Source organism: Hemicordylus capensis, chromosome 6 (assembly GCF_027244095.1).
Source record: "Hemicordylus capensis ecotype Gifberg chromosome 6, rHemCap1.1.pri, whole genome shotgun sequence".
NCBI classification, from domain to species: Eukaryota; Metazoa; Chordata; class Lepidosauria; order Squamata; family Cordylidae; genus Hemicordylus; species Hemicordylus capensis.
This window is the reverse complement of record NC_069662.1, coordinates 18,412,917-18,439,008: the sequence shown is the minus strand read 5'-3', so window position 1 is coordinate 18,439,008 and position 26,092 is coordinate 18,412,917. Positions and strand designations below refer to the sequence as shown.

Below are 26,092 nucleotides of genomic sequence, written 5' to 3'. Positions count from 1 at the left end.
AGGTGCACAACTTGTGGTGCACTGCACATGTTTTGCAGATAACGTTTGTGCAACCGTTCTGAAAACCCCCATGACTTGGCACATCTCCCCGATCTTCTGCTAGCACGGTATGTGTGAGTACAGCGTTAGTCAAGGTGTTGGCCTTGGCCAAGATATTGAGTCAAAGGAGGAGAGCTGGTCTTGTGGTAAGGTTAAGGTAAAGTGTGCCATTGAGTCAGTGTCGACTACTGGCAACCACAGAGCCCTGTGGTTGTCTTTGGTGGAATACAGGAGAGGTTGACCATTGCCTCCTGCCACGCAGTATGAGATGATGCCTTTCAGCATCTTCCTATATCGCTGCTGCTCGATATAGGTGTTTCCCATAGTCTGGGAAACATAGACTGGGGAACATACCAGTAGGGATTCGAACCTGCAACCTCTGGCTTGCTAGTCAAATCATTTCCCGCTGCACCATTAGGTGGTAGCAAACATGAATTGTCCCCTTTGCTAAGCAGGGTCCATTTGGTTTGCATTTGAATAGGAGGCTGTACATGTGAGCACTGTAAGGTATTCCCCTGAGGAGATAGGTCTAATCTGGGAACAGCACCTGCAGGTCTCCTTCCCTGGCTGCTCCAAGATAGGGGTGAGAGAGATTCCTGCCTGCAACCCTTGAAAAGGCACTGCCAGTCTGTGAAGACAATACTGAGCTAGATGGGCCAATGGTCTGACTCAGTTTAAGGTAGTGACCTGAGGTTCTCTTACCCCTGGACTTTGGGGCCGAAGTCCAGGGCCTCCACAGCCCCTGGGCCCCCCCCCCCAATCCTCTCTAGTCTCTCCTGGTTAGTGTGGTCGCCCGGCGGCGCATGAGGGTGCTTAATTTGCAGGGGAGGTGGGGGGCCTCCAAAGGCCTTTAGGTCCAGGCTCCGAAATGACCTGGGTGCACCTCTGTCTCTAACTTATAAACCCACAGACCATACCCTTTACTAACCTACACAGACACTTCCAGCTAGCCATGTGGGGTTACTTTAAGATGACAGGCAGTTTGACATACCTTGTTGTCAGAGGTTTTGGCCCTCCTTCCAGCATATTCCTCCACCATCCACCTCATATTGGACCTAAAACAATCTGTGGCTTGATCTTGAGGTCTCTCCCCATCGTGCCGGGCCAGCTTTCCAGTTTGTTGCAATGTACAACTCACTTCTTGTGGGGGGGCATTTTAAAAATATGTTCTCCTCCCAATATATACCCATTTTTACCTGAATGTACCACCTTAAGTGGTGCAGCGGGGAAATGCCTGACTAACAAGCAGAAGGTTGCTGGTTCGAATCCCTACTGGTACTAAATCAGGCAGCAGAGATATTGAGAGATGCTGAAAGGCATCATCTCATACTGTGCGGGAGGAGGCAATAATAAACCCCTCCTGTATTCTACCAAAGAAAACCACAGGGCACTGAAGGTGCCAGGAGTCGGAATCGACTTGACGGCACACTTTACCTTACCGCCTCAAAGGTAATTTGTGGATAAGCATGTTTTGTAGTTGGAAGGGCCACCTACTCCAAACTTCATATTGTCTTAACATGAACTTACACGAAGAGCTGGCAATTTCTCAGCAGGTATGGGAAGGGGTTCTGGCCATAGCCCTGCCTGCCCTTTTAAGAGCTTCTTCAGGGGTCCTGTGTGGAGTGCTGGTCTTGTGGCAGCAAGCATGACTTGTCCCCTTTGCTAAGCAGGGTCCACCCTGGTTGCATATGAATGGGAGACTAGAAGTGTGAGCACTGTAAGATATTCCCCTCAAGGGATGGAGCCTCTCTGGGAAGAGCATCTAGGTTCCAAGTTCCCTCCCTGGCAGCATCTTCAAGATAGGGCTGAGAGAGACTCCTACATGCAACCTTGCAGAAGCTGCTGCCAGTCTGTGAAGACAATACTGAGCTAGGTAGACCAATGGTCTGACTCAGTATATGGCAGCTTCCTATGTTCCTATCCCCCACTGCTTAGAATGTGGAGGGTGGCAACAAGAAATGGGACTTCTGGGTTTTGGTGCCTAACCTCTAGAATCAGGGGCAGCCCTTTCATGAGGCAAGGTGAGGCAGCCGCCTCAGGCAGATTACTGGGGCAGCAAGATCCCCTCTCCCACCGCCCACCATGGCCTTTGGAGCGCCTCTTTGGGACAGATCTGACTCTTGCAAACTTTGCAAGGAGCACCTCTGCTCACGAACCTTGCAAAGCTTTCAAGAAGCAGGAGGAGAGAAGAGGAGGCTGCTGGCAACCTGACGTCCTCACGCCACCCCCAGTCCTTTCAAAGCTTGCAAGGATTACTAATGGGGGCTGGCTCCCACTAGGGGCGCAGGCCAAGGGGCCATTTTGTACATGACCTCACATGTTGCGATAACTTGGGCCACTTCCTGCCTAGCACAACCCCTGCTAATGGAGCAAAGAGGCACTTTTAAAAGTGGTGATTCTCTAAGATTTCACCGGGGGGAAAGCAACTGGCCCTATCCAGCCCCAGCCCCAGCACAGCATCCCTCCCATGGCTGTTGCTGGTGTCTGCCTTATGTTTCTTTTTAGACTGTGAACCCTTTGGGGACAGGGAGCCATCTTTTTTTTTTTTTTTTCTATGTAAACCGCTTTGAGAACTTTGTTGAAGAGTGGCATATAAATATCTGTTGTAGTAGTAACAGCATGATCTCCCCTCTCGATTTGTCAGACTTCGCTGCCATTAGAAATCAGTTGCTGCTGCTGCTGCTGCTGCTCCTCTTACACACATAGTCCGTGGCGGCTGCTATTCCAACAGTAGAAACTGCGGCACACATTCAGCACAACCGCACACAGGCAGCTCAGCCTCGTCTGTGTGCTGCTGCACGTGTTTAGAACACGGCTTGCGGTGTGTTGCGGGAAACAGCTGTTCCGCTGCAACTTGGCCTTCTGCAAGTGCAACTGCACAGTGCAACACCCACTGGAAAGAATGGGCATCGTGTAAATGCGCTTGCAGAATTTCAAGTTGCAGCGGCAGAACAGGACTCTTCCGCAGCACGGGGGGTGCGGCGGCGCAGCGTTTTAAGCACCAGCAGCGCTGAACTGCCTGCGTGAGGCAGCACTGAATGTTGGCCTGTATTTCGAAAGGGACTGCAGCTCCATAGTAGAGCACATACTTTGCACAGAGAGGGATCTGGGTCCAGTCCCTGCAATCTCCAGGAAGGCCAGGGTACAATTCTGCTCTGAATTGCTGGAGAGCTGCTGCCAGGCAGTGTAGACCACAGAGAACTAGACGGACGAATGGCCCAACTCAGGATATGGCAACTACCTATGCTGCTTCAGTATTCCGTTCCTCACGTTGTAGACGTTTTTCTAGAAAGACTGAGCGAGATGGAGCCACAGTCTGACTCAGTGGAAGGCAGCTTCATATGGTCAAATGAGGGGCAAAGAGTTATGCATGCAGCAGGCTCTGCGAATCTTGCTTGCTCCGCTGCTGCTGTGTATATTTCTGTTTTTACAACTGAAGTCGCTGATTCTGTGTTGATGTTTCCAGGCTCATGATTTTATAGTTAAGACAAGTGAATTTTAGCCCGTTGAAAAACGGGCGCTAGTAATGCTTTCGGCCCCCGCCGCCGAACCTCCCAGCTGCCCGATCCCACCATTTGTACAGGAAAGAGGAGCTCGCCAGCAGAGCTCCTCTTTCTGCAAAGGCTCTTCTCAAACTGGCGCTTTGAGCTGAAAGGACGCCCTTTCCGCTCAAAGCGCCAGTTTGAGAAGAGCCTTTGCAGAAAGAGGAGCTCTGCTAGCGAGCTCCTCTTTCCTGTACAAATGGTGGGATCGGGCAGCTGGGAGGGCGGTTCGGCGGCGGCATTTTTCAGGGCCAATTTGGCCCTTAGTAATTTGGCGGGGGGACGGGAATGGTGGGATCGGGCCCCAAGGTTCCCCCCCGCCCGGCTTTACTGGTGGCGCTAGGCCTCGGCGGCGGCTCCGCCGCCACCTCGGCCAGCTTCCCCGCCGCCTCTTCCCCCGCCGCCTCTCTCCTTTATTTGCGGCGGCCGCTTCTGGCCCCGCCGCCACCTCACCCGCACTCCCGCCGCCAGTTGCCCCGTCGCAGCCACCGCCACCTCTGGCCGTGGCCACAGCTGCGCCGCCGCCTCTCCCGCACTCTCCTCCTGGCGTAGGCGGCGGCCACTTCTCCTTCTCCCGGCCCCAACATGGCCGCCGGGTCCTGCCGTTCGTGCCTCCCTTGCCCTGTTCTGGGCATGCCCAGAACAGGCCAGGCACGAACGCACGCTTGGTGTCCGTCCACGGACGGACACCAAGCGTTTTATTAGAGAGGATGGGTGATGAGGTGTTTTTAATATAAATAAATAAATCCCTTAAAGGCTCACGCTTTGCCCTGCATTTGCTGGGGTGGGTGGGGGGAGAGTAGGGAGGAGAGCTGGTCTTGTGGAAGCAAGCATGAATTGTCCCCTCTTCTGAGCAGGGTCCACCCTGGTTTGCATTTTAATGGGAGGCTACATGTGTGAGTACTGTAAGATATTCCCCTCAGGGGATGGGGGCGCTCTGGGAAGAGCCCCTGCCTGCTTGCATGCAGAAGCTTCCAAGTTCCCCTCCCTGGCCTCTCCAGGATCAGGCTGGGAGAGACTCCTGCCTGCAACCTTGGAGAAGCTTTTGCCAGTCTGTGTAGACAATACTGAGCTAGGTGGACCAATGGTCTGACTCAGTAGAAGGCAGCTTCCTGTGTTCCTATGCTGCACACTTGCACATCTTTAGCCGTTTAGAAGAGGTGTGTCTGTGTGCAAGTCTGGAAGAATTCAAAACACACACACACACACACACCCTTCCACCACTGCAGACCCTGCCTGGTTCTAGCTCAGAAGCTGGAGATGAGGGCAAGCGAGACATTCAAAGGCTGGAGCACACATGATGAAGCTGCCTTCTCCTGAGCCAGTCCATGGCTCCAACTAGCTCTGCATTGTCTATACTGAATGGCAGGAAATCTGCAGGGTTTCAGACACCCGTCTTTCCCAGCCCTGCCAGGGACTGCACCTGGGACCTTCTGCATGCAAGGCATAGTCTCTGCCACAGAGCAATACCCCCTGTCCTTGTCTACCAGAAAAGGGGGTGGGTGGGCAAAGTAGGCCAACTGTTGCAAAATGTAGCTCTTTTGGTGCAAAACATGGATCTTTCTGCCCACCCCCATATAATCTCTTTTTTTGCTATAACAGGACATTTGTGAGGGGAAGGTGGCAGTCAAATCCAGAGAAAAGCAACCCTGACGCATACCATAAACTCTCATAAACCGTCACATGTGCAGCTGGTAGCTACACACACAGGCATGTGCACACAAAGACAGAGATATCCCTGGTTTGGTTTGTTCATTTTTATCCTGTCTTTCTTTATTCCTCATTGCTTGTAGTATACAATTGTAAACATCCTTCTGAAGAAGAAAAAAATCTCCCGTTTTAAGCCTGTAATGTCCCCCCGAAAAGTCATCAGCAACTTCGTTAACGTGGAAAACTAAAAAGACCAGGAACCTCCCAAAGGAGATAAAAACACCTTATACCCCCGGACACAAACTTTCTGTATGAAAGAACCATTCTTTCCCCTCCACAATAGAAGAACATAGTTTAATCTCTCAAGTCTCTCCTGGAGTCTCTCTATATATAGTCTTTTGTTTGTTTGTTTTACAAAAAAAGAAAATTATATATATATATTTATATATATGTTCATATTTATGGAGGGTCACCAATGAGGTTTTGTGTTTTGTTTTAGTTTCTATACATATGACAACATCAGACAGGGCTGGACACAAAACAGGAGGATGGCCGGGGGGGGGGAAGGGGGAACAGAAACCATCACTTGTCTTTTTAACTAAAAATAGGTACATCATCATCATCATCATCATCATAAAATAATCATAATAATTAAACTAAGAACCCCTATACCTGCCCTCTGACAAAAAGCCCCTTTTCATTCAATTGTGGAAAACCCGTTTTTGTTTGTTTAATTTGGCATTTCGTAGGCAGAAGAAAACTGACAATGTTTACTGGTGTCAAAAGGAAGAAAATGTCTTGATGTCCCCCTTTCAGGGTGCCAGGACTCCTGGGTTCTCTTGTGAAGGGGAGAGGGGCACATAGTGGTTTAATGCCTGTGGTATGAGACAGCAGCCCAGAACACCCCAAGTTCCATATCCACTTCTGTAGCTGGCTGCCTTTCATGTCCTTCCTCCCTAACCGATCAAAGAGTCAACGGGAGAAACGAGGAATGAATGGTGTGCAAAACCTCTGCTGAAAAAGATGCACCTGCTGTCGAGAAAGAGAAAGAGAGAGAACCCAGGCATCCTGACACGCCTGACGCCTCCTGGGTCACGCCACGCCATCAAGCCAAATGCCACAAAATGACAAGCAAAGGTGAGCAGACCTGGCAGTCTGGGACTGAAATCTGCTCTTCAGATAGAAAAGTCTGCCAACGGACCACACTCGGTGTGTGTCTGTGTGTGTAGTGTCTGTGTGTGTGCGTGCAATACGTCTTCCAGCGTGCTACAGAGCCCTTGTGTGTGCGCAGTGTGTTCTGTGTGCCTACAATGCCCAGTTCAACGTCTCGAAGTCACTGCCCTTTTGTCTTGGCGAGGGTCAGCACATGCCAACCCAGGAAGTCTTGTCCTTTCTGCGGTGCACCTGGACCACGGTAGTCCTGCATGTGGGCATCGCCCACCTTGGACCTTTCCCCTCGTTCCAAACATCTGTTGTTTGATTATTTGTTTGCCCGGTTCGGGAAGACGGGGATCAGGGTTGAAAAACCAGGGTGGCCCCATCACCAAGGTGGCGGGGCAGTGTGGAGAAGAGCGCAGCATCCCTGCCGTGGGTTCTACAAGGTGCCGTGCTGCGATTCATACTTGGAGAGGATGCTGCGGTAGCGGGTAAGTTCCTGGCGGATGTTGGCCACTTCCTGGCGCAGGACGGCGTTTTCCTTCTCCAGGAAGGCCGCTCGAACAGTTATCTGGTTCTCCTTCAGGCGGCGGGCATCCCGGGAGCGTTTAGCTGCCTCATTGTTCTTGTACCGCCTGTTCCAATATTTCTCATCCTGGCCCAACAGAGAGGGAGGCAGAGAAAAACACAAGGGGTCAGAAATGACGGGATATGAACGCCGTGCTCAGGAAAATGTCTTTCTCCACAAACTCCAGAACACAAACATTCCTCACAACTCATCTGTCAAAACGCGAACACAAATAGGTTCAATTCTTAATGTCTCTAGGTACGGCTGGGAAAGGCCCCTGCCAAAACCTTGGAGAGCTGCTGCCAGTCAATGCAGATAATACAGATGGACCAATGGTCTGACTCAGTATATGGCAGCTTCCTATCTTTTTTTTGGGGGGGGGGAGGGAAATGGGGCCATGGCTCAGTGGAAGAGTGTCTACTTTGTATGTAGAAGTTCCAGGTTCCATCCCTGGCAGCAACGCCAGGTGAGGCTGGGAGAGACTCCTGCCTGAAACCTGGAGAGCCACTAGATGGACCAGTGGTCTGACTCGGTATAAGGCAACTTCCTCTGTTCTTACATACAAGTAGAAACAGAACATACACGAAACGTTAAAACCAGCCCACAGGGCTGCACAAGGACTGGTCAAAGGCAACTCATGGATACTCCTATTTTACAGATGCAGAAGGCCGAGAGAGAAGCGATCAGGTGGTCTGTGCAAATATTTAACTCCCAATAGGTAGAGCCAAATAATGCACACAGCCCTGTTGGCCCCAGGCAGAGGCCAACTTTCTCAATACTCCCCAGAGCCCCACTGCCTCCCAGTGCCATCGTGGAAGGCACATGGGGAGCACTGGGAAGTGGAGCCCCTTCCAGCACTTCCCCCATAGAGCTCTGTCCCCACTCAGCCACGAAGCTCGCTGGATTGCCCTTATCACTCTCCCTTACCACCAGCCTGGATCTCTCCAACAGCGGAGATTGCTTTATACAGACACTGCACCAGGTTCTGCATGCAGTGGAGCACATTTGTGCTCTTGTGCGACAATTGTGCAAATGGAGTTGTGTGACAGTACAGCCATTATATATAATGGCCACATGGATACACAACTCCATTTGTGCAATGTTCACGCTTGCACAAGTGTGCAAGCGTTGCCTCCCACTGTTGCATAACGTAGAGTTATGCTAGCCACTGGCTGTCATCTTGTTCAACATATTTGGGAGTTTGCTGGCACAAGTGGGCAGAGCTGTCCAATCTCCACTCTATCCAATTTCAGCTGGAAGCTCTATCCAATGTGGTATGATCCCATGATGCCTCTTCTACCTGGTCAATGACCGTAATAAACTAATACTACACATGATGCCTCTTGCCCAAGCCTACCCTCACAGGGCTGAAGGAGGAGAGCTGGTCTTGTGGCAGCAAGCATGACTTGTCCCCTTAGCTAAGCAGGGTCTGCCCTGGTTGCATATGAATGGGAGATTAGAAGTGTGAGCACTGTAAGATATTCCCCTCAGGGGATGGAGGTGCTCTGGGAAGAGCAGAAGCTTCCAAGTTCCCTCCCTGGCTTCTCCAAGAGAGGGCTGAGAGAGATTCCTGCCTGCAACCTTGGAGAAGCCGCTGCCAGTCTGTGAAGACAATACTGAGCTAGATAGACCAATGGTCTGACTCAGTATATGGCAGCTTCCTATGTTCCTATGTTCTTATGTTATGAGGATAAAGTAACAAAGGGGAGAACCAGGTGCTTCCCCAAGTATGCTGGAGGAAGGTATATTTATCTGTTACAAACATTTTTATCCCACCCTTCTTCCAAGAACCTGACGGTTCCCCCTATTCCCAATTTTATACTCGCAACAACCCTATAAAGTAGGTCAGGCTGAGTGAGTGTGATTGGCTCAAAGTCATCCTTTGAATTTCATGGCTGAGTTGGGATTTGAACCTGAGTCTCCCAAGTCTAACGCTCTTAACCACTATACCACTTTGACAGTTGCATTTTATAAACATAATATAATGAATCAAATTGTTGGTTGCATCAATCCTCTGTTGCCAGGTAAATAGTTTATGCTGCTTTCTTGGGGATGGTGCAAAACTCAAGTGGCTCATTTTAAAACATTTATTTACACTTTATTAATTTCCAATACATAATAGTACTAATACTAATAATACTATTAGCATTCCTTTAGTTCTTTAAAATGTTCAAAGCACTCAACATGTATTCTCTTGTTAAAATCCTTACAACAACCCTGTAAGGCAAGTAAGTATCATTATGCCCATTTTGCAGGTGCGGAAGATTGAGGCCAACAGGGAGGGGCTGGACTACAGCCACCTAGCTCATGGCAGAAGAGAGCCTGCAACTCAACTGAAGGCTCAGTTCACAGCTCGGTCTCTTAGCACAATACCATAATATCAACCAATGAAATTAATATGAGAAAAGCTAATCATAGGATTTTTTTAACCCTTATTTAATTCCCCAAACTGTTTAATCCTATTTACAGCTCCTCAAGCCGTGCAATCAAATTCATCCAAGTGCTTCGGCTATACTGGGGAGCGGGGACAATGGGTCTTAAAATTGTAAAAGCCCTATACTGTCGATCCCAAGGGACGACAACCCGAGGCGCTCAAGCTGTGGTGGTTGGACTACAACTCCCATTACCCACTGAAGTAACTGAGGCAGTGAGTGATGGGACTTGTAGCCCAGACACAGCTGGGGTGGACAGATTGGCCACTCCAGTCTATTCCATTTCAGCCAGTCAGTCAGGGAATCAGAGGCAGTGACCCCCCAACACATGGTGTGTGTAGATTTGCTCCAGCCTCACCTTCTGCTCATCCGGCACCTGTATTTTTCGGGCCTTTTTCATGATGGGCTGCGGTTTGAGCTCCTCCTCGGAGAACCGATGCTTGCGGGGGTCAAAGGTCTCGTGTCCTGGAATGCTGGAGAGCGCCAAGTCAGCAGGGTCTGGGTCAAAGTTCATGAGAACCTCCACAGCCTCGGGGTCCACAGGGCTGGGCGTACTGCGGGACACGGGCGTGATGGGACCTGAGGAGGCAGGAGAAACTCAGGTGAACATCACAAAAATGGCACCACAAGGGGGCAGCAGCCACCAGGTAAGCCACCTGCAGCATCCGACTTGTCTGTCCAGTTCCTCCTGGTGACCCCTGCAGGGTCCTTTCTACACAAAACACGGGCATCTTCTAGGCACAGCACCCATCCTCAACACATCTTTTCTCTGTAAAGGCTATTGCGGGGCATTGTGAGGAGGAGAGGGACACGGGTTGTTATGTCTTGACAACTGCAGCTGCGGACTGGGGACATGCAAGGCAGCCAGCCACGGCCACACACACCAGGGGGATTAAAGACACGCTGAGGGGCCGATGAACTTTTTGAGGATTAAAGCACTGCAGACTCCGGGAAGGGCACCATGCAGCACAGCAGGCCACGTGGCCTGTCAAATGCCTAACAGCTGGGGGAAGAGGCCTATATAGGGAGTGGATTCAGACAACCACTGCCCACGTGATAGCCACTTAAAAGCTTATCACGGGCCACCACCTGGGGATACAGGAGGGCTGGCCAGGCTGACCGTGGGGCCAGAGGACGGCCCCCTCCCTCCAAGCTGTCACAGCTGCATTGTGGGTTGTCAGAATTCATCCAGCCCCCAGCATGCTTTGCACAAGCCCATCAAGTCTTCATTTTCCTCAAGGGAAGAGAGACATTCCCTTTCTCGGAGGGAGGGGGATTGTAGTCTAGGCTCCGCTTCCCCCCTCCAAATCCTCATACCAAGACCCCCAAACGAAAAAAATCCCACATCAATTCCTGTCCATCCACATGCAGGCATGTGAGGCCAGGTGCCTCCCCCCCCCCACTCCTCCTAGGAGAATCCTGGAGTTTCCTTGGAAACCTTGGCTCTTCCCATTAGACCCCCCCCTCTTTGGGGTACCCAGGAAACCCGGCTCCTTCTGCCCTGCATGCCTAGAGGACCCAGGAGTCCTGCCCGCTGCCCGGACCCCTGTGCTCTTTAAGGACACAGGAATGAACCCTGGTCCCTCCGGCCCCCTCTGTCCTTGGATGACCCAGGAATCCTCCCCTTCTCTCTCTTCCTGGAGGACCAGCAAACCAGCGGCCAGCTAGGGGCCGGGGTGGGGAGCCCATGTTCACCCCTCTCCCCAGGCCCGCCGGACCGGTCCCTCGGAGTGAGGGAGATAATGAAGAAAATAGGGAGGGGTGGAGCTGGGGGCCCCTCATTAGTTGGTGGGGGGGGGGCTGGGTTCTTTGAACCCATTTGCTCAATTGCCTGCCCCAAACCCCTCTTTCCGCCGGAGATCCGGGATTCCTGCTCCCCGGCCCCTCTCCTCCCCCGCTCTGGCCCAGCCTGCTGGAACTGCCCAGCTGGGACAGAGAGAGGCCGGCAGCAGCGGCGGCGGCGGCAGCAGCAGCAGCACAACCCGTCCTCCTGCCTCTCTCACACCGCAGCCCCACGTGCCCGCTGGGCCCGCCCTGCGCCGAGGAAGGGGGCAGGCTGCCAGCTGGCAGCCAGAGCGAGGGAGGAGGGAGCGAGGAGCGCCGAGCCCAGCGACACGTGTTCGCAGAAGCAGGGCAAGGAACGTGAGCCGGAGCGGGTGGCTCCGTGCACAGACACGAGACCGGGCTTCCCAGGCGGGAGCCAGCCGTGCAGGATTTCCGCGCGCCACACGGGATTCCCCGCAGCCTGGCACGCCAGGCCCCAGCCTTCAAGGCCAGACTCCGGGCGGGGGGGGAGGGTTGTGCGGGGGGGGGGGGAGCTTGGGAACAACCCGGGAGAAGAAGGGAAAAGCCGGACAGGAGGAGGGGAAGAAGAGGCGGGGAAGATTGTGCCCAGGAGGACTCCCTGCTGGGAAAGGGGAGGGGAGTCTAGTAGGCCGGGCGGGGGCTGCCTCTTAGCATACTGGGGGGGGGGAGCTGCTGGTATTCAGGACTGGATTGCTGATTTGATTATTTCTCAAGGAGGGGGCGGGAGATCTAGTGAGCTGGAAAGACGGGGAGAAATGGGATCTTTCTGGAGCAAGGATTCTGGAGGGCATCTGCTGGGTCTGGGGGCTCCATTCTCTGAGGGGTCTTTAAAAACCCTGAAAGGGAGGGGGGCGGGAAGAGCCTTGCGATCTGGAGAGGAGGCGTTGTTGGCTGTGGTATCTAGGACTCCTGGGTTCTCTGGGCAGGGAGTGGTGGCCAGTGGTGTGGAGGGGTGGCGAAGAAAATGAGCGTCCAGAAGTCTGGGTGGCATCCGTGGGAAGAGACTGGGAGCCAAGTGGCAAACAGGTACCTTGAGAGGAGTGACCACCAGGCGGGTGAAGACAGAGCCAGGATTTGTGGGTGCTCTGGTTAAAGACTGGCGAGGGCAGTGGAAGGGGGGGGATGAAGCTGGGGAGCAATCCGGGGTCACAGGGAGGCTCCATATGCAGGCAGCTTTGTGGTTTAAGAGGGAGCACCCAATGTACCAGATCTGTATCAGGTGACCATATCATTCTTTTACCATTGCATCACCTTGTGACTTAGTGCAAGGAATTATCACTGCAACTGAACTGGGAGGCCGCTCAGAGCAGATCCTCTCTTGCAGATATACAAACATTTTGTTCACATGTGATCACTGGGGTCACACATCCCCAGGGTCCCAGATAGAGACAAATCACCCCTCTTTTTCTCCATAACCACAAGTGCTAGGCTCCCAACTATGGATTTCAAATAAACCCCAAACATGTCATGATTTCCACCCTCCTCTTTCGCAACTTATCAAACCCCACCAAAACCAGAAAAGGGATACTGAGAATAAAAAACCAGGAGACAAATTCAAAACACTGAATTAAATATTTTCATCCTAAACCACCATAAAACTGAAAACAACAACAAACCACCTCAACCACCCACTGTGAATTGAATGCACGCAAACCTTAGGAAATGGGGGGGAGAGAGAGAATGTGAACATTATTGTAACCCAGATAGTTTGCAAAAGTATTCCAGCTTTGGGAACAGCCTGCAATATTTTAAAGATATGAAAACATTATTCCAGGGGCAGTTGGCACCTGCAGAATGGGTGGGGGAAAAGGGGGAGGTCCCCTCTCCCAAAATGAAAAAAATCCCCCCAGCCAGCTTGAAAGTATAAGCTTCCAAATATTATGCAGTAAAAAAAATAATGTATAATTTCTGCTGTGAGACACCTCCCCCCGCCACCACAAGAGCTGCCCATCCAAGGAATTGACTAGGTCTATGTCTGCTTAGCAGCAGCCTCCCCTATCCCCGCCCAACACACTATTCAGTGGCCTTCCAATGTGCTCTTAATAACAAAGTGTTTATGTGTGTGTGGCGGGGGTGCGCTATTAAAATCCTATATGTTTGTAACTTGACTGAGTAAGCAGTAGAAACTTGCTTCTATAAAACAGGAGGGGCCTCTCTTCTCTTTATAGCCATCCAGGGCAAATCTGCCTTTTCTTCTACAATTGGTGGGGGGGGGAGGGCTGGAAACAGACAATTATTTCAGCAGCAAGGGAGCAGAGCAGACAATTATAAACCAGGGAAGGGGGGCTAGCAGTTCAGCCCTCTCCACAAGCAGGAGAAGACTGCCATTAGCACAGCAGCCAGGAGCTGGACAGAACGTGACACCAACTCCTTGCAACTAGGGAGGGGACTAGAAACTGGCAATTCTCTTGTCACCCAGAGAGGGAACTTGAAACCGCCCTTATTCCTGGCAACCAGGGAGGGTGTTAGACATGGAACTTTCCTTATATTCAAAGTGGCATGTACTCTGAGCCCCAAAACACACAGCAGAGTCTAAATCACACTCTATACTTGGAATAAGCAATGCACACTTTGCACACATTTCTTCCAAAACTTAAAATACTTAAAACAAAACAAACAGGATTTTTGACAAGGACTGAGCAAACAGAAGGAGAGAAGTTTGTGTATACTGACAAGGTGGCCTTTGGGATAGGAGCTGCAATTTGGAATGGGATAGAACTGGGAGGGAAGAGTACTTAACCCTCTCCCTGCTCAAAGTCCTCCTCCTCCCCCAAAGCTACCTTCCCCCTTGCATCTGGAACCCCTTGGGAGAAGAGTCCCCGAGTGTGAGATCTGTAGTAGAAGAATGGTCAGAAGGGTAAAGCACCCCCTTCTTTCTCGCAGCCAAAGTTGCAGGCTCACAAAGTAACTTTCAATTTTAAAAACACCCAGGCTTTGTTATATGCACTTGTGTGTAATGTATAGCTTGCCTCCCACCTTTTGCTATTGGTTTCAAAAGGAGGTTTTGTTATGTCCATCTCCCACTGGAACCACCTAAGGGACTATAAAGCATCTTTTCTCCTTGCAATTTGGGGCTGGACTGCACATTACGCAGGGGTAAATGCAGGCCTGCCATCAAGCGTGCATTCAGCAAGGAGCTGAAGTTAACCCTGATTCTCTGACTAGTATCCGAAAAACTAGAAATTAACAAATCGCCAGAGCCAGACGGCATCCACCCAAGAGTTCTGAAGGAAATCAAATGTGAAATTGCTGATCTCCTAGCAAAAATATGTAACTTGTAATCAGGCTCTGTACCTGGGAAGTAACCTGGAACCTAATGTCACCTGGAAAATAGCTAATTTAACTATGATTTTCAAAAAGGGATCCAGGCGGGATCCAGGAAACTACAGGTCAGTTAGCTTAACTTCTGTGCCAGGTAAATTGATGGAAAGCATACTTAAGGCCAAAAGCATACAGAAGAACAGGACTTGTTGAAGGAGAATTGGTAACTGATTGGAGAACAGGAAACAGGGTAGGAATAAATGGACAGGTTTCAGAATGGAGGGAAGTAAGAAGTGAGATCTGTACTGGGACCAGTGCTTTTTAACTTGTTCATGAATTATCTAGAAGTTGGGGTAACCAGCGAAGTGGCCAAATTGCAGATGACACTGAACTATTTAGGGTAGTGAAATGCAAAACAGACTGTGAACAGCTCCAGAAAAATCTCTCCAAACTGGGAGAGTGGGATTTGCCAAAATGGCAAATGTAGTTCAATTTGTTTATTTAAAATATGTATACTCTACCCCTCCAGTACACTACTGCTGTAAGTGTAAAGTGGTGCATATTGGCAAAAAAAAACCCTAACTTCACATATACACTGATGGGATCTGAGCTGTCAGTGATTGCCCAGGAGAGAGATCTTGAGGTTGTGGTGGACAGTTCATTGAAAGTGCCAGCTCAGGTTTTTCAGCAGCTGTGAAAAATTCCATGCTAGGGATCATTAGGAAAGGGATTGAAATAAAAATGCTAATATTATAATGCCTTATACAAAAATATGTTGTGGCCACATTTGGAGTACTGCATGCAGTTCTGGTCATTGTATCTTAAGAAGGACATTGTAGAACTTGAAAAGGTGCAGAAGAGGGCAACCAAGATGATCAGGGGCCTGGAGCACATTCTTTATGAGGCAAGACTACAGCATCTGGAGCTTTTTAGTATGGAAAAGAGTTGACTACGGGGAGACATGATAGAAGTGTATACAGTTGTGCATGGGGTAAGGAAAGTGGACAGAGAGATTTTTTCCCCTCTCTCACAACACTAGAACCCATGAGTTATCCCATGAAACTGAAGGCCAGGAAATTTAAGACTAACAAATGGAAGTACTTATTCACATAGCACATCATTAATCTGTGGAATACTCTGCCTCAAGATAGCCACTAGCTTGAATTGCTTTAAAAGGGGCTTAGACAAATTCATGGAGGACAGGTCTATCACTGGCTACTAGTCTAGTGGCTAAAGGCCACCTCTAGCCTCAGAGGCAAGATGCCTCTAAATACCAGTTGCAGGGAGAAGCAGCAAGAGAGAGGGCATGCCCTCACCTCTTGCCGGTGAGCTTTCCAGAGGCATCTGGTGGGCCATTGTGTGAAACAGGATGCTGGACTAGATAGGCTTTGGGCCAGATCCAGCAGGGCTGCTCTTATATTCTTTTGTCCGTATGTCCTTCATAACATGTGTTTGCAAACATGCATTTGTTGCAGTCACATTTAGGTGTGTGCTTAAAACATTTTATCTGTTCACCACAGAAATTAAAAAATGGTGAAGCCTAGAAAGGCACTAGAATCAGGTTGATAAGAGAGAAATGACATTCTGCCAGTGCCTTCGAGAAAGCAGGAAGACCACAGGTGTCCACAACCACGTGTTTGCCACTTTCCTCCACACCACCCTCGCACCCAATGTACAGCAGTGTACCCTCACACCCAATGTTTACCTGTCTTGCTGCAGTGGTGGTCATAATCGCTACCCAGCAGGCCTTCGCCAGATGAGGAGCAGACGGAAGACGATGATGCACAAGAGGCCGGGCGGCTAAGGTCCACCACAACCCCACTGGAAGGTGAGGCAGTGGTTTGGCTACCCGGTGAGAAGGACTGATGGGCTGGGCTTGGAGGCAAGCCGTTTTCCAGCAAAAACTCATCCAAGTCAACATATTCAATCTCATTGTAGGGCAGGGTGCGCTCCCACAGGAGGGAGCCCAAGTAGGCACAATGCCCGGGTCGTGAAATGCTCAGGTCATCCTCCATCTTACGTTCCTTGTCCTTGATAACACCTGAGATGGGGCAGAAATGAGGAAAGGGTGAATAGATTAAGAGACGAGATTTATGGAATAGCAGAACTACTAAGGGTGAGAGATCTTGTGAGTACCAGTAAAGAGACAAGAAGCTAGGTGGAAAGTGGAGATCTAGAAAGCTAGTCCTGAACTGCAGTGTGGATACATTTTGAAACAAGCTCAATTTGCAATTCACTAGAGAAGAGCAGAACTCCCAGAAAAATCTTATCAAAATAATTGATAAACCCCTTCCTCAACAGACTCAATATCTCCCAATATTTTGTTATTCAAAAGCAAAATATTAATACATCATTATATTGCTTACATATTGTGTTATATATCTCCCCACTTTACAGAGATTCAAAAGGAAAATATGCCAGGTCTCCCCACCCCCCAAACCAGGAACTTACAATCAAAATGCTAGGCACAGGGAAGATAACGGGGCAGAGAGAGGAGGAAGAGACAAAGGATGAATGTAAGCAAATACAGTTACAAGTATTAAGGTTTGTTACAGTTGGAAAGGAGGATTAAAAGGGACAAAGTAGTTTTTAAAAAAAGAAGTGGGGAAAACATTTTGAGACTTAAACTTTGCCACTACTAGCCTTATTTGGACAGTATGTTGTACAAGTGTACAGATGTCTATACACTCACCTGTTTTTGCATAAATGACCATACCTGTGTTCATCTTAAAAGTGAACCTGTGTACAGGTACCTCAAATACATGCTACAGATAGGAAGTGTACTGCTTTACTTGTGTTCAACAAAAACTGTGAATAATTGTACCTTTGTACACTGTACAGTGTAAGAGTGATGAACAAAACATGTGAATAGGTCTGCTTTTTAGCGCCAACACATGGGCTTACCCTAAGCAGAATTCTATCCTTCCCAATGTGGAAAATGTGCTCCAAAACAAAAACAATTTTTTTTTGTTTCTGCCATTTTTCAGATTTCCTTCTTTCCTCCAAATCCCTATTTGCACTTCTGTAATGTGAAACTCTGAATGGGAATTTGCAAATCTAAATACAAAACTGGAGCTTTTGGAGCCACATCCTTGCTAAAACCCACCCTGGATCTAGTTAGTGTAGATGAACAACTAGAGGAGACTTTGTTCCTTCCTCTGACAGGGGCACTCAGTGTGCCAGTTTGTGCGATTGCACTAAAGTTTGCAAGTGGCTGTGGCACATTTGTTTTGCACATCGATGATAACTGAATAATGGAAAGAGAAGACGAAGTTTACACGGTTAAGGCAGATGCATGAGTAACAAGAACTGAGAGGCAAGATGTTCAAAGACAGAAGGACAAAATAATTAGAGTTAGTAATTGCCATAACTACACACTAAGGATGTGTGCATGAGTGTGCAAGCCCCACTGTGCAAGGGGGAAAGAGTGATTCAGGAAGATGAAGAAAAAGATGACTGACAAATCCACAGGACACTGCACCTTCTAGGGTCTTTTCCGTGGTGGTGCCACACAGGGTTTGACACATCCCAGGTGCCAGGAAGCCATGGCGCCTAGAAATTTAAACATAGTGCCTAGACTAGGATATTTAGAGGAGAGTTATTTAATAGTGTGTTTGTCCCAGTTGGCCCTGTTTCTGTTCTAAGCACGTTGCTTGTAAAGAGGAGCTCATTTTCCCTCCCCCCTCTACAAGGTTCCTCACAAAAGCCATTAATTTTGTCATGTACATGGCTCCTAATTTTTTGGGCTGGTTCCTAAATCCAAAGAAAAACTGTCCAGGCCTGGTGCCACATTTATGGAATGTCCTACCTGAGAAGATTCATTTTTACATGGGACCTCATGACTTTTTTATTTCAGTTGACTTTTAATTAATATTTTAGCTGATTTCATCATGGACTTAATACTGCTGGCTTTTAATTTGCTGCCATGTTGCCTAGTCTGTTTCCTTTTCTTTAATATGGGTTTTGGGTTTCCTTTTTTTCTTTCTTTTTTGGGGTATATTTGAAACAGTTTGGTGTGATACTGTTCTAGAAAAGTGGCCTAGAAATAGTGCAGATACATAAATAGTCTAATGAACGTGCACACACGTAAGCCTGGGTTTGTGCAGTGCAACTTTGAGAACTGCTAGCTCCAGGGTTTTGTGGGCCTGTCAACAATGCACTGTTTAGCATATTCAGATATACTGATAGCATCCCTGTCAGTAGGCTTCCTCAGCCTGGGAGAGAAAGGGAAGCCCAGCGGAGAGTTTTGTCACACCACCTCTGACTTTTGGGGTACTCAGCCTTCTTAGGGTGGTGGGCTTTTCTAGGTGTTGGAGCTCATTTAAATGCCTGATTTGGAGTTAGGACTAAGCCCAGGCCATCTGGCCCAGGACAGCAGAAAAAGCATATTGACATTTATTGCTCTGTGCAAATTCATAGCTGTGTCCCATCACTGTACAGCTGCATAGGGTCCTTCTAGCCCAAGAGTGTCTTACTGGCAATGGCTTTCCAGGGTCCCAAGTGGAGGTCTCTCTCATCACTGGCTAGCCAAGATCCTTTTAACTCGGGGTTTTTCAAACTTGGGTCCTCAAATGTTGGACTACAACTCCCATCAGCCCCAGGAACTTTGGGCATTGTGGCTCGGGGGTGATGGGAGCTGCAGTTCAACAGCATCTGGGGACCCATGTCAGAGAACCCCTATTTCAACTGGAGATGCCAGGGATCCAACCTGGGACCTTCTATACCCGAAGCCCATGCTCTGTAGATTTCCCTTGCACTGCAGGTTTGAGTAGGCATCTTTCTGGACCGGGTGCAAAGTTTCTTAAATTCTTGTAACCCAAGGGCTTGAAGTAAACAACAGTATTCTTTTTAAAAAAGGGGAAAAAAAACAGGGATAGGCAGCCTGTGCACACAGAAAAATAAAAGGCCAGGCAATATACGGAGGGTGTTTTTTTGTTTGGGTTTTTTTTTTTTTAAATCTGAGGATTGGCTGCCTGTGTGCTTAGAAAAATAAAAGGACAGGCAATACACAGAGAGATGGATTTGGATGGATCCTGTGTGCAGGAGGGATAGCTCCAAAGCCCAATAGATGGCACCCTCAAGCAGGGATGCTGCTGAACCCTGTCTGGCCTGGTTGCTCTCTCTCCCTCTCTCCAGCCCCGGAGGTCTGTGTGCTGTTCGCCAGCAAAACGTGAGCAGTTGTCTCACCCCAGCTGACCCCGCTGCTTGGCCACGCTTGATTGGGTTCTCCGGCTCTCCCACTCCCTGGGAGCTTTTCCACCCCATCTGCCCGCCTGATTCTCCCAAGCTTTCCACTGCACTATCCGCCCTGGTGGGACAGCAGCCCCAGGGTGGTGATGGGGGAGGACATTCAGTGCCCTTGCGGGGGGGGGGGCAGATGCCGCCACTGGCGGCCCCTCTCCTTTGCTGGCATCCAGGAAGTGCTGATTTTTACACACACACACACTGGAGAAAATCTAGAAGACTGTACCTTCCGGAGCACGCCCCCCCCCTTCTAAACCTGCAGGGGCATAGCAAGGTTGGAAAGTGAAGATGGGGCCCTGTCCCCTCCCTCCGTTGCTTCTTCTTCCAAGAGGGGTGGGGAGAGCTAGGAGCTAGCTGTCACTCATCCAGCAGGGCCCCCTCCCACAGGGGCCTGGGACATTCCCTCCCCCCCCCCGTTCAATTACAGCTGTGACGCTGTAAAACCACCAGGTTGTGCTTGCATAGCAAAGGCAGCTCCGGGGCGGGGGGGGCACATGTAGGCAAAGCCCCCCCGACAAGCACCTTGCCCCCCTCATACACCCCCCTTTTGATTTATAAACAGACATGTGAGATACAGCTCGCCCACCCATAAATGAACTTTGCCCCCCCCCCATTTTTTTCCTGGTGCTGGCACTGCAAAGGACCCTGAGTCTTCTCAAGTCTTACCCACTAGATCCAAGGGTGGCTTGAGGGGGAGAAGGCACCCCCCTCCAAATTCGTTGCCCCCCCCATTTCTGCTTCAAAAATCAAATGTGTGGGACACAGCTTGCCCACCCAGAAATGCACTCGGTCCCTCCTGTATCCTGCTCAATCCCCCCCCCACTGTGCCGTCACTGACTAGATCCTGCCCCCCCTTCCCAAGAGACACAGCAGCAGCCCTTACTCCGGACCACCTCTGTGCGAGCTCCGCAGAGGTCACCCGTTTCCCACAGCACCTGTCCAGAGTCCCAGCTGTCAGTGTCACCCGCCCTGACCCTGACTCGCTCTCCAGCCTTGAGGATAGTGAGACTGACAGGCCGGGATGCCCTTGACGCTGCCCAGCCCTCTCTGCACGAGGCGCAGGCAGGTCTGGGAGTGGCACTCCATACCTGAGCCCTGACTCTGCCTGGACACGTGGGAGAGGAGTCTGGGCCCAGCTGACAGGCTGTGGCAACACTAGCCTGGCGCCCCGAAACTGGGCGAGTCACCCACAACGCCCGCGGACCGTCTGGGCACAGCCTGCCCCATCCCAAGCAGCTGGCCCGCTCTGGCATTTCAGCCCTTCGTTCCCTCCCCACCCCTCCACCCACTGGTTCTTTCACTGGACCCCCAACAACTACCAAGAAGTCAGTAAGACTTGGAGGATAGAGTGTCGGGAGCTGGAAGGTGCGGGTTTCAAATCCTGGCTCGGCCATTGGACTCACTGGGGCAGCCTTGGGCAAGTTCTCAAGCCTCAGTTTCCCACATCTGTAAAATGGGAATAACAGTGAACTACCTTGACAGGTCTGTGGCAAGGATGCAGGACAGCATGCAGGAGTGGGGTGGGGGAGGAACTATTCATGTGAATAAAAGGCTTGCAAAGAACATGGCACAAATACACATTAGAACTATACACTAAAATATGCAGAATATTATAACAAATAAATAAGGTTCTTCAATATTCTGTCACCACTTCAACTTTGTAGCTTGGCCCAAACTCTTAATCTTAATGGTTCTTCACATTACCCAAATTTCCTTTCACCCAATCATTGCCCTGCCGCCTAAATTATCTGAACATGCTCCCCATCCTCAGGCAACTTCATCCAATGGACACAGGCTGAGATTTGGAGTTGTGAGAGTTAATTTCAAGCCCTGGCTGAGCTATGGACCCATCTAGGAAACTAATATATCTCAAGCCTTGCTCTTCCCCATCTGTGAAATGGGCACAAGTCACAAACAAGGTTCTGAGGGGAATTGTCGCAAGCATTCTAGAAAATTTCAGACTTCCTGCACACTTCAGGAATAATAGAATAAAACTCTCTGTGTGTGCACACACGCACACACAAAATGGCCAGAAATAAAATAAAAAACCAGCCAAGTTTGTTTGTTTATACAGCTTGGATTCCCAACGGCTGTGGTCCCCAGAAGTGGAATCAGCTCCACCCCCCACCCTGGACTTCTCATTTAAAAAGGAATAGTCTTTCATTCACTCTTGTAGCAAGAAGCAAACACAAAGCACTGGGACCCACTCACACAACCCCTGTGAGGAATTGTGTCTGTGCAAAATGCACAACATATTGGTGGGGCGGGGAGTGCATCTTGCAGGACATGCCTCCCCTCCCCACCTCTACACCCTGCCCCTCTCTGGATGGGCATATCGCTAGCAATATATTAAGCAGCGCTATAAATGCAAGCATGCATTGGACGCCCCCCCCGAACCCCCCCCTTCAGTCCTGACCCCAACTCTCGCCCTTGCCATTGCAGCCCCCCCAACCCCGGCTTCAGCCTCGGCCGGCTTCTCAGGCCCCCATCCCACAGAGCAGCCCTAGCTGCGGCCCCCGCGATCGGCGAAAGCCTCCTGGGGGCCACCACCGTCCAGCCCCCGTCCCAAAGCCGCCCAGATACCCACCGTCGGTGTCGGTGTGTCCGCCTCCCATCCTGTCAGCCCGGCAGCCAGAAGCCAAATGCCAGCTTGTGGGCTCTCCTCCTCCCCGCGCCGCTCCGCTCCCGGCGAGGCGTTGGTTGACCCCGGGTGGCACCCTGGGATGCCCCTGCTGCGCCGCCCGTCCCAAGAGCGAGAGCCGCTGCCTCCTCCTCCTCGCCCTTCGCTGCCCGCTCGCTCGTGCGAAAGACTTGGAGAGTGTTTCCTGGGGCGAAGCTCCACAGCGCGCCCGCCCGCACGTTTCGCTCCCTCCTGCTGCGTCCCGTGGCCGGGCTGTGTGCAGCTTTAAGGGATTTACCGCTGCCAGCGAGCAGATGCAAGTGTGTGTGTGTGTATGGGAGGGTGTGTATGCGCATGTACAGCTACACCGCTTGGTGGATCACCCTGGAAAACCCTAGCAAGACTGGCAGCGCTCCAGCCGCGAGAACCCAGGCGTCCGGGCTCCCAAATCTTCCCCCTCCCAGAGCCGAAACCCCTCCTCCCCTTCCTCAGACCGAGGCGTCCTGTGACTCCCCCTGCAGCGGTATCCCTCCCAAAGGAACCCACCAACTTCCCAACAGGAGTCCCGGCCAATTCCCCCCCCCCCACGAACAAAACTTAACCCTATCCCCACCCCAAACTTTATTTAACAAAATAAATAATAATACGGATTTGTTTTTACATGTGTACGCCTGTATCAGAGTTGCCTGCTTGCTTCATCAAATGCCCAAGGCACTGTGGAAGGCATAAGGCCACCCAGTGGAAAATTAAGTTTAAAACAACCAGAATCTGACAACCAAAATGAAAAGCTCGCCTTAAAATCAGCAGTGGTAACAACAGCCCTGAGCATCTTCTGTGGGGAGCAGAGGGGTGTTCAGCATTAGGAGCCCTACTCTCACCCCAGATCTTCAGGACTCCTGGTTCCCAGGTTCACCCTGCCCCTAACTCACTAGACTCCCCTCTTCTGGAAAATCCAGGAGACAGGAGCCCTCTCTGCATGACCCTTCATACACCCCCATCCCATTAAAGGCCTTCACCCACCACCTTCTCCAGAGCCCAGGAGTCCTGGTTTCCCCTCCCCTCCCCTCCCCACCACACACACACACCCAATCCTCAATGAGATCCTTTCCAGAAGGGGACAGGGCTGGATCCCTATAGAGTGTGGGATTCCAAAGGCATAATGTTGTGAACAAGTCCCTGAAGATTCCAATGGGCCTTGCTGACTGAGGAAATGCCTTTTGCTGGGAACTCTCTTGGCTGCAGAAGAGAACTTAGAATGAAGAGGAGTGTTCTATGGATGGGCGGAGGGTAGGTAAAATGGGGATACTGCATTCAAGTCAACACTCCTATTTATTCCTCCCTCCTGTCCTCCCTTCCTCCCCCGTGTCCAGATGGAACAGGCAGAGGTGAACGCTTTTAGGATTTGAAGGCCATCTGGACAGTAGCGGAGGCAGGATGGGAACAAAATAGATATTGCATCTCATTAAGAGGAAGGTCTTCATTTCCAGTATGCCCAAAAGCAGGTTTTTGCAAGCCACCAGTTTTGGAGAGAGAGAGAAACCCAGAAGCGACTTGCTGCATTTTCGAGGGAGGGATGTGTCTGAATGACACACACACACACGCGAAGCAGTAAAAACGGCATGGGATGGACAGCTAGGTGAATGAGCCCCATAGCTATGCACAGGTATGGAATAGAACAGGGGTAGGCAACCTTGGCTCTCCAGTGGTTGTTGAACTCCAACTCTCATCATTCCCATGCCAAAATTTATGGCGACCAGAGGCGGTAGGAGCTGTCGTTCAACAACAGCTGGGGAGCCAAGGTTGCCTATCTTGGAATAGAATCTCAAGTGTTCCCAGCCTTGGTTCCCCAGATATTGGACTACAACTTCCATCATCCTCAGTGACAGCGGTCAAAGGCCAGTGTGATTGGGAATGATGGAATTTGAAGTCCAACAACATCTGGGAATTGATGGCTGGGGTCCCCTGGAATATGAAATGGATGGATAGATGAACATGGGGTTGGCCACAAGTTGACAGGCAGTTATGGGGTGGATAGGGAGATGGTTGGCAGGAAGGCAAAGGACTGTTTGCAAGATCTGTTAACAGATGAAGAGATGTTTATGGCAGGGATTGGGTTCCCAGATGTTGGACTACAACTCCCATAATCTAGTGTGGTTGGAGATGATGGGAGTTGTAGTCCAACCACATCTGGGACCCAAGTTTGAGAACCCCTGATTCACCAGGTAAGACAGAGAGGCCTGGACTAATGAAGTGGGATGGAGGAGAGGCAGGTGTAGGAAAGAGACAGGGACCTAGGCCAATTGGGAAGGGAGACTTGGGTTCACATCCTGCCTCTGGGGGGCACTGGCTCTAGGGCACTTCTTCACTCTCTCAGTTCCCCCAGCTGTAAAATGGGCCTAGGAGCGACCCTGTGGGTTCAAGGACACATACAATGAAAATGTCTACCGTGCTTTGAATAAGAATAGTAATCATCGTCATCATAATTAAGCAAGCCTACAATGCGAAATGCACAGAAGGCTGTAGAGATAGATAAGCAAGGGAGGAGGGAAATCTAGGCAGGCAGGGAAGTGAGCGGCGCCGCGGGAGGGGTGCGTGGTGTGTCACTCACATGAGCCGAGGTCCTTGTTGGGGCCCCGGCGGTCGGGACTCTTGACCGGTCCCTGCAGGAGGCTCTTGAGACTGACCATGGCCGAACTCGGGCTGCCCAGTCCCAAAGGCGGCGAGGAGAGCATGGGGCTGGCGGTGGGGCTAACCTGGGCCGCTGGACGGGCCATGGCGAGAAGAGCCGCAAAATCCGGAGGCGCGCCCTGGTGAGATGCCCCCTTTTTTCTCCCTCGACGGTGCCGGGAGGAGGAGGAGGAGGGGAATTCGAATTAAAAACGACAAGAAGGGAAAACCGTGGAAACAGCTGCAGCCGGATTGGAGCCCGAGCGTGAAGATCCCCCTGATTAGATGCTCAACTGGGGAAAAGGCTTGGAGGGTTTTCGGGGTGGCGGTGGTGGTGTCTTCTTCCACCAGCCTTGAAATAAACCTCCAGAAGGCAGGCGATGCTCCCTCCTGCCCCGCTCCAAATTTAGCTGCCAACCAGTTCTCAGCACGATCTCACAGGAAGATGGGCAAGAAGAAGAAGTAATTCCTTGTGGGGATTCGGAGAAGGGAAGGACAAAATAAATGATGATAATCGGAAGGTCTTCTTGTATCCAAAGAGATTTCCCAAAGAGTAAGGAGAGACTGTTCTCAAGCCCGGAAGCCTCTGAGTAGCAGGAAAATATTTTTTCCCCCAATATAAAGTCACTAGCTCCCCGCGAAGCTGAGGAGATCGTCCTCCAAGACGAAGAAAGGCAGCTTGAAAATAAATGTTCTTTTTTTTTTATTTAAAAAACAGCAGTGGATCCCTTTTCTAAGGATCTCGTAGTCGAAGCCCCTTGAAAGAGGAAGAGGCAATCACTGCTGCTTTTTCTCCAACCAGATCCAACTAGGGCTGGGAAAAGGGTCCCCGTGATCTAGAATGGGAGGGGCTCTGTCTTGTCCCCTGGTAATGAGGGATCTTGAGTTCTTGGGACCACTTAAGGATCCCCTCTCCCCTCCAAAAGGAGCCAGACAGAAAGTAAATCCTGAGGCTTTCCAAAATTATTGTCTCAGCTTTCCCTCCACAAAAGACCCTACATCTAATACATTGTAATGTACTAAAATAAAATTGTTCTAGTTACTTTCCTCTATGCACTTTGCAACTGTCTCCGGATCTTCCCCTCACCTCTTGCAACATTCAGAGTGG

At 50.5% G+C, this 26,092-nt stretch overlaps 1 protein-coding gene and 2 long non-coding RNA genes across 4 annotated transcripts in view; 1 reads left to right on the top strand and 2 right to left on the bottom strand.

Annotated features, from left to right (window-relative positions):
* The window catches only part of LOC128329985 (uncharacterized), a 13,180-nt gene extending 9,020 nt beyond the window's left edge, over nt 1-4,160 (bottom strand). The window contains exon 1 of the long non-coding RNA XR_008309896.1: nt 4,035-4,160. This is a non-coding gene — a long non-coding RNA (uncharacterized LOC128329985). The remainder of the gene's footprint in view (nt 1-4,034) is intronic.
* Nucleotides 1-5,593, top strand: part of LOC128329986 (uncharacterized) — a 7,180-nt gene extending 1,587 nt beyond the window's left edge. The window contains exon 2 of the long non-coding RNA XR_008309897.1: nt 5,184-5,593. This is a non-coding gene — a long non-coding RNA (uncharacterized LOC128329986). The remainder of the gene's footprint in view (nt 1-5,183) is intronic.
* Nucleotides 5,567-26,092, bottom strand: DBP (D-box binding PAR bZIP transcription factor). Of its 2 annotated transcripts, none has more exons than XM_053262038.1 (4): nt 24,926-26,092; nt 16,159-16,494; nt 9,745-9,965; nt 5,567-7,041 (listed from the first exon to the last, which is right to left on the bottom strand). In XM_053262038.1, the coding sequence occupies exons 1-4, from the start codon at nt 25,089-25,091 to the stop codon at nt 6,826-6,828; spliced, it is 939 nt and encodes a 312-aa protein (XP_053118013.1). In that variant the 5' UTR covers nt 25,092-26,092; the 3' UTR covers nt 5,567-6,825. The 2 variants fall into 2 exon arrangements, with proteins under 2 accessions (XP_053118013.1, XP_053118014.1); XM_053262039.1 differs by lacking the exon at nt 24,926-26,092 and adding an exon at nt 22,285-22,752.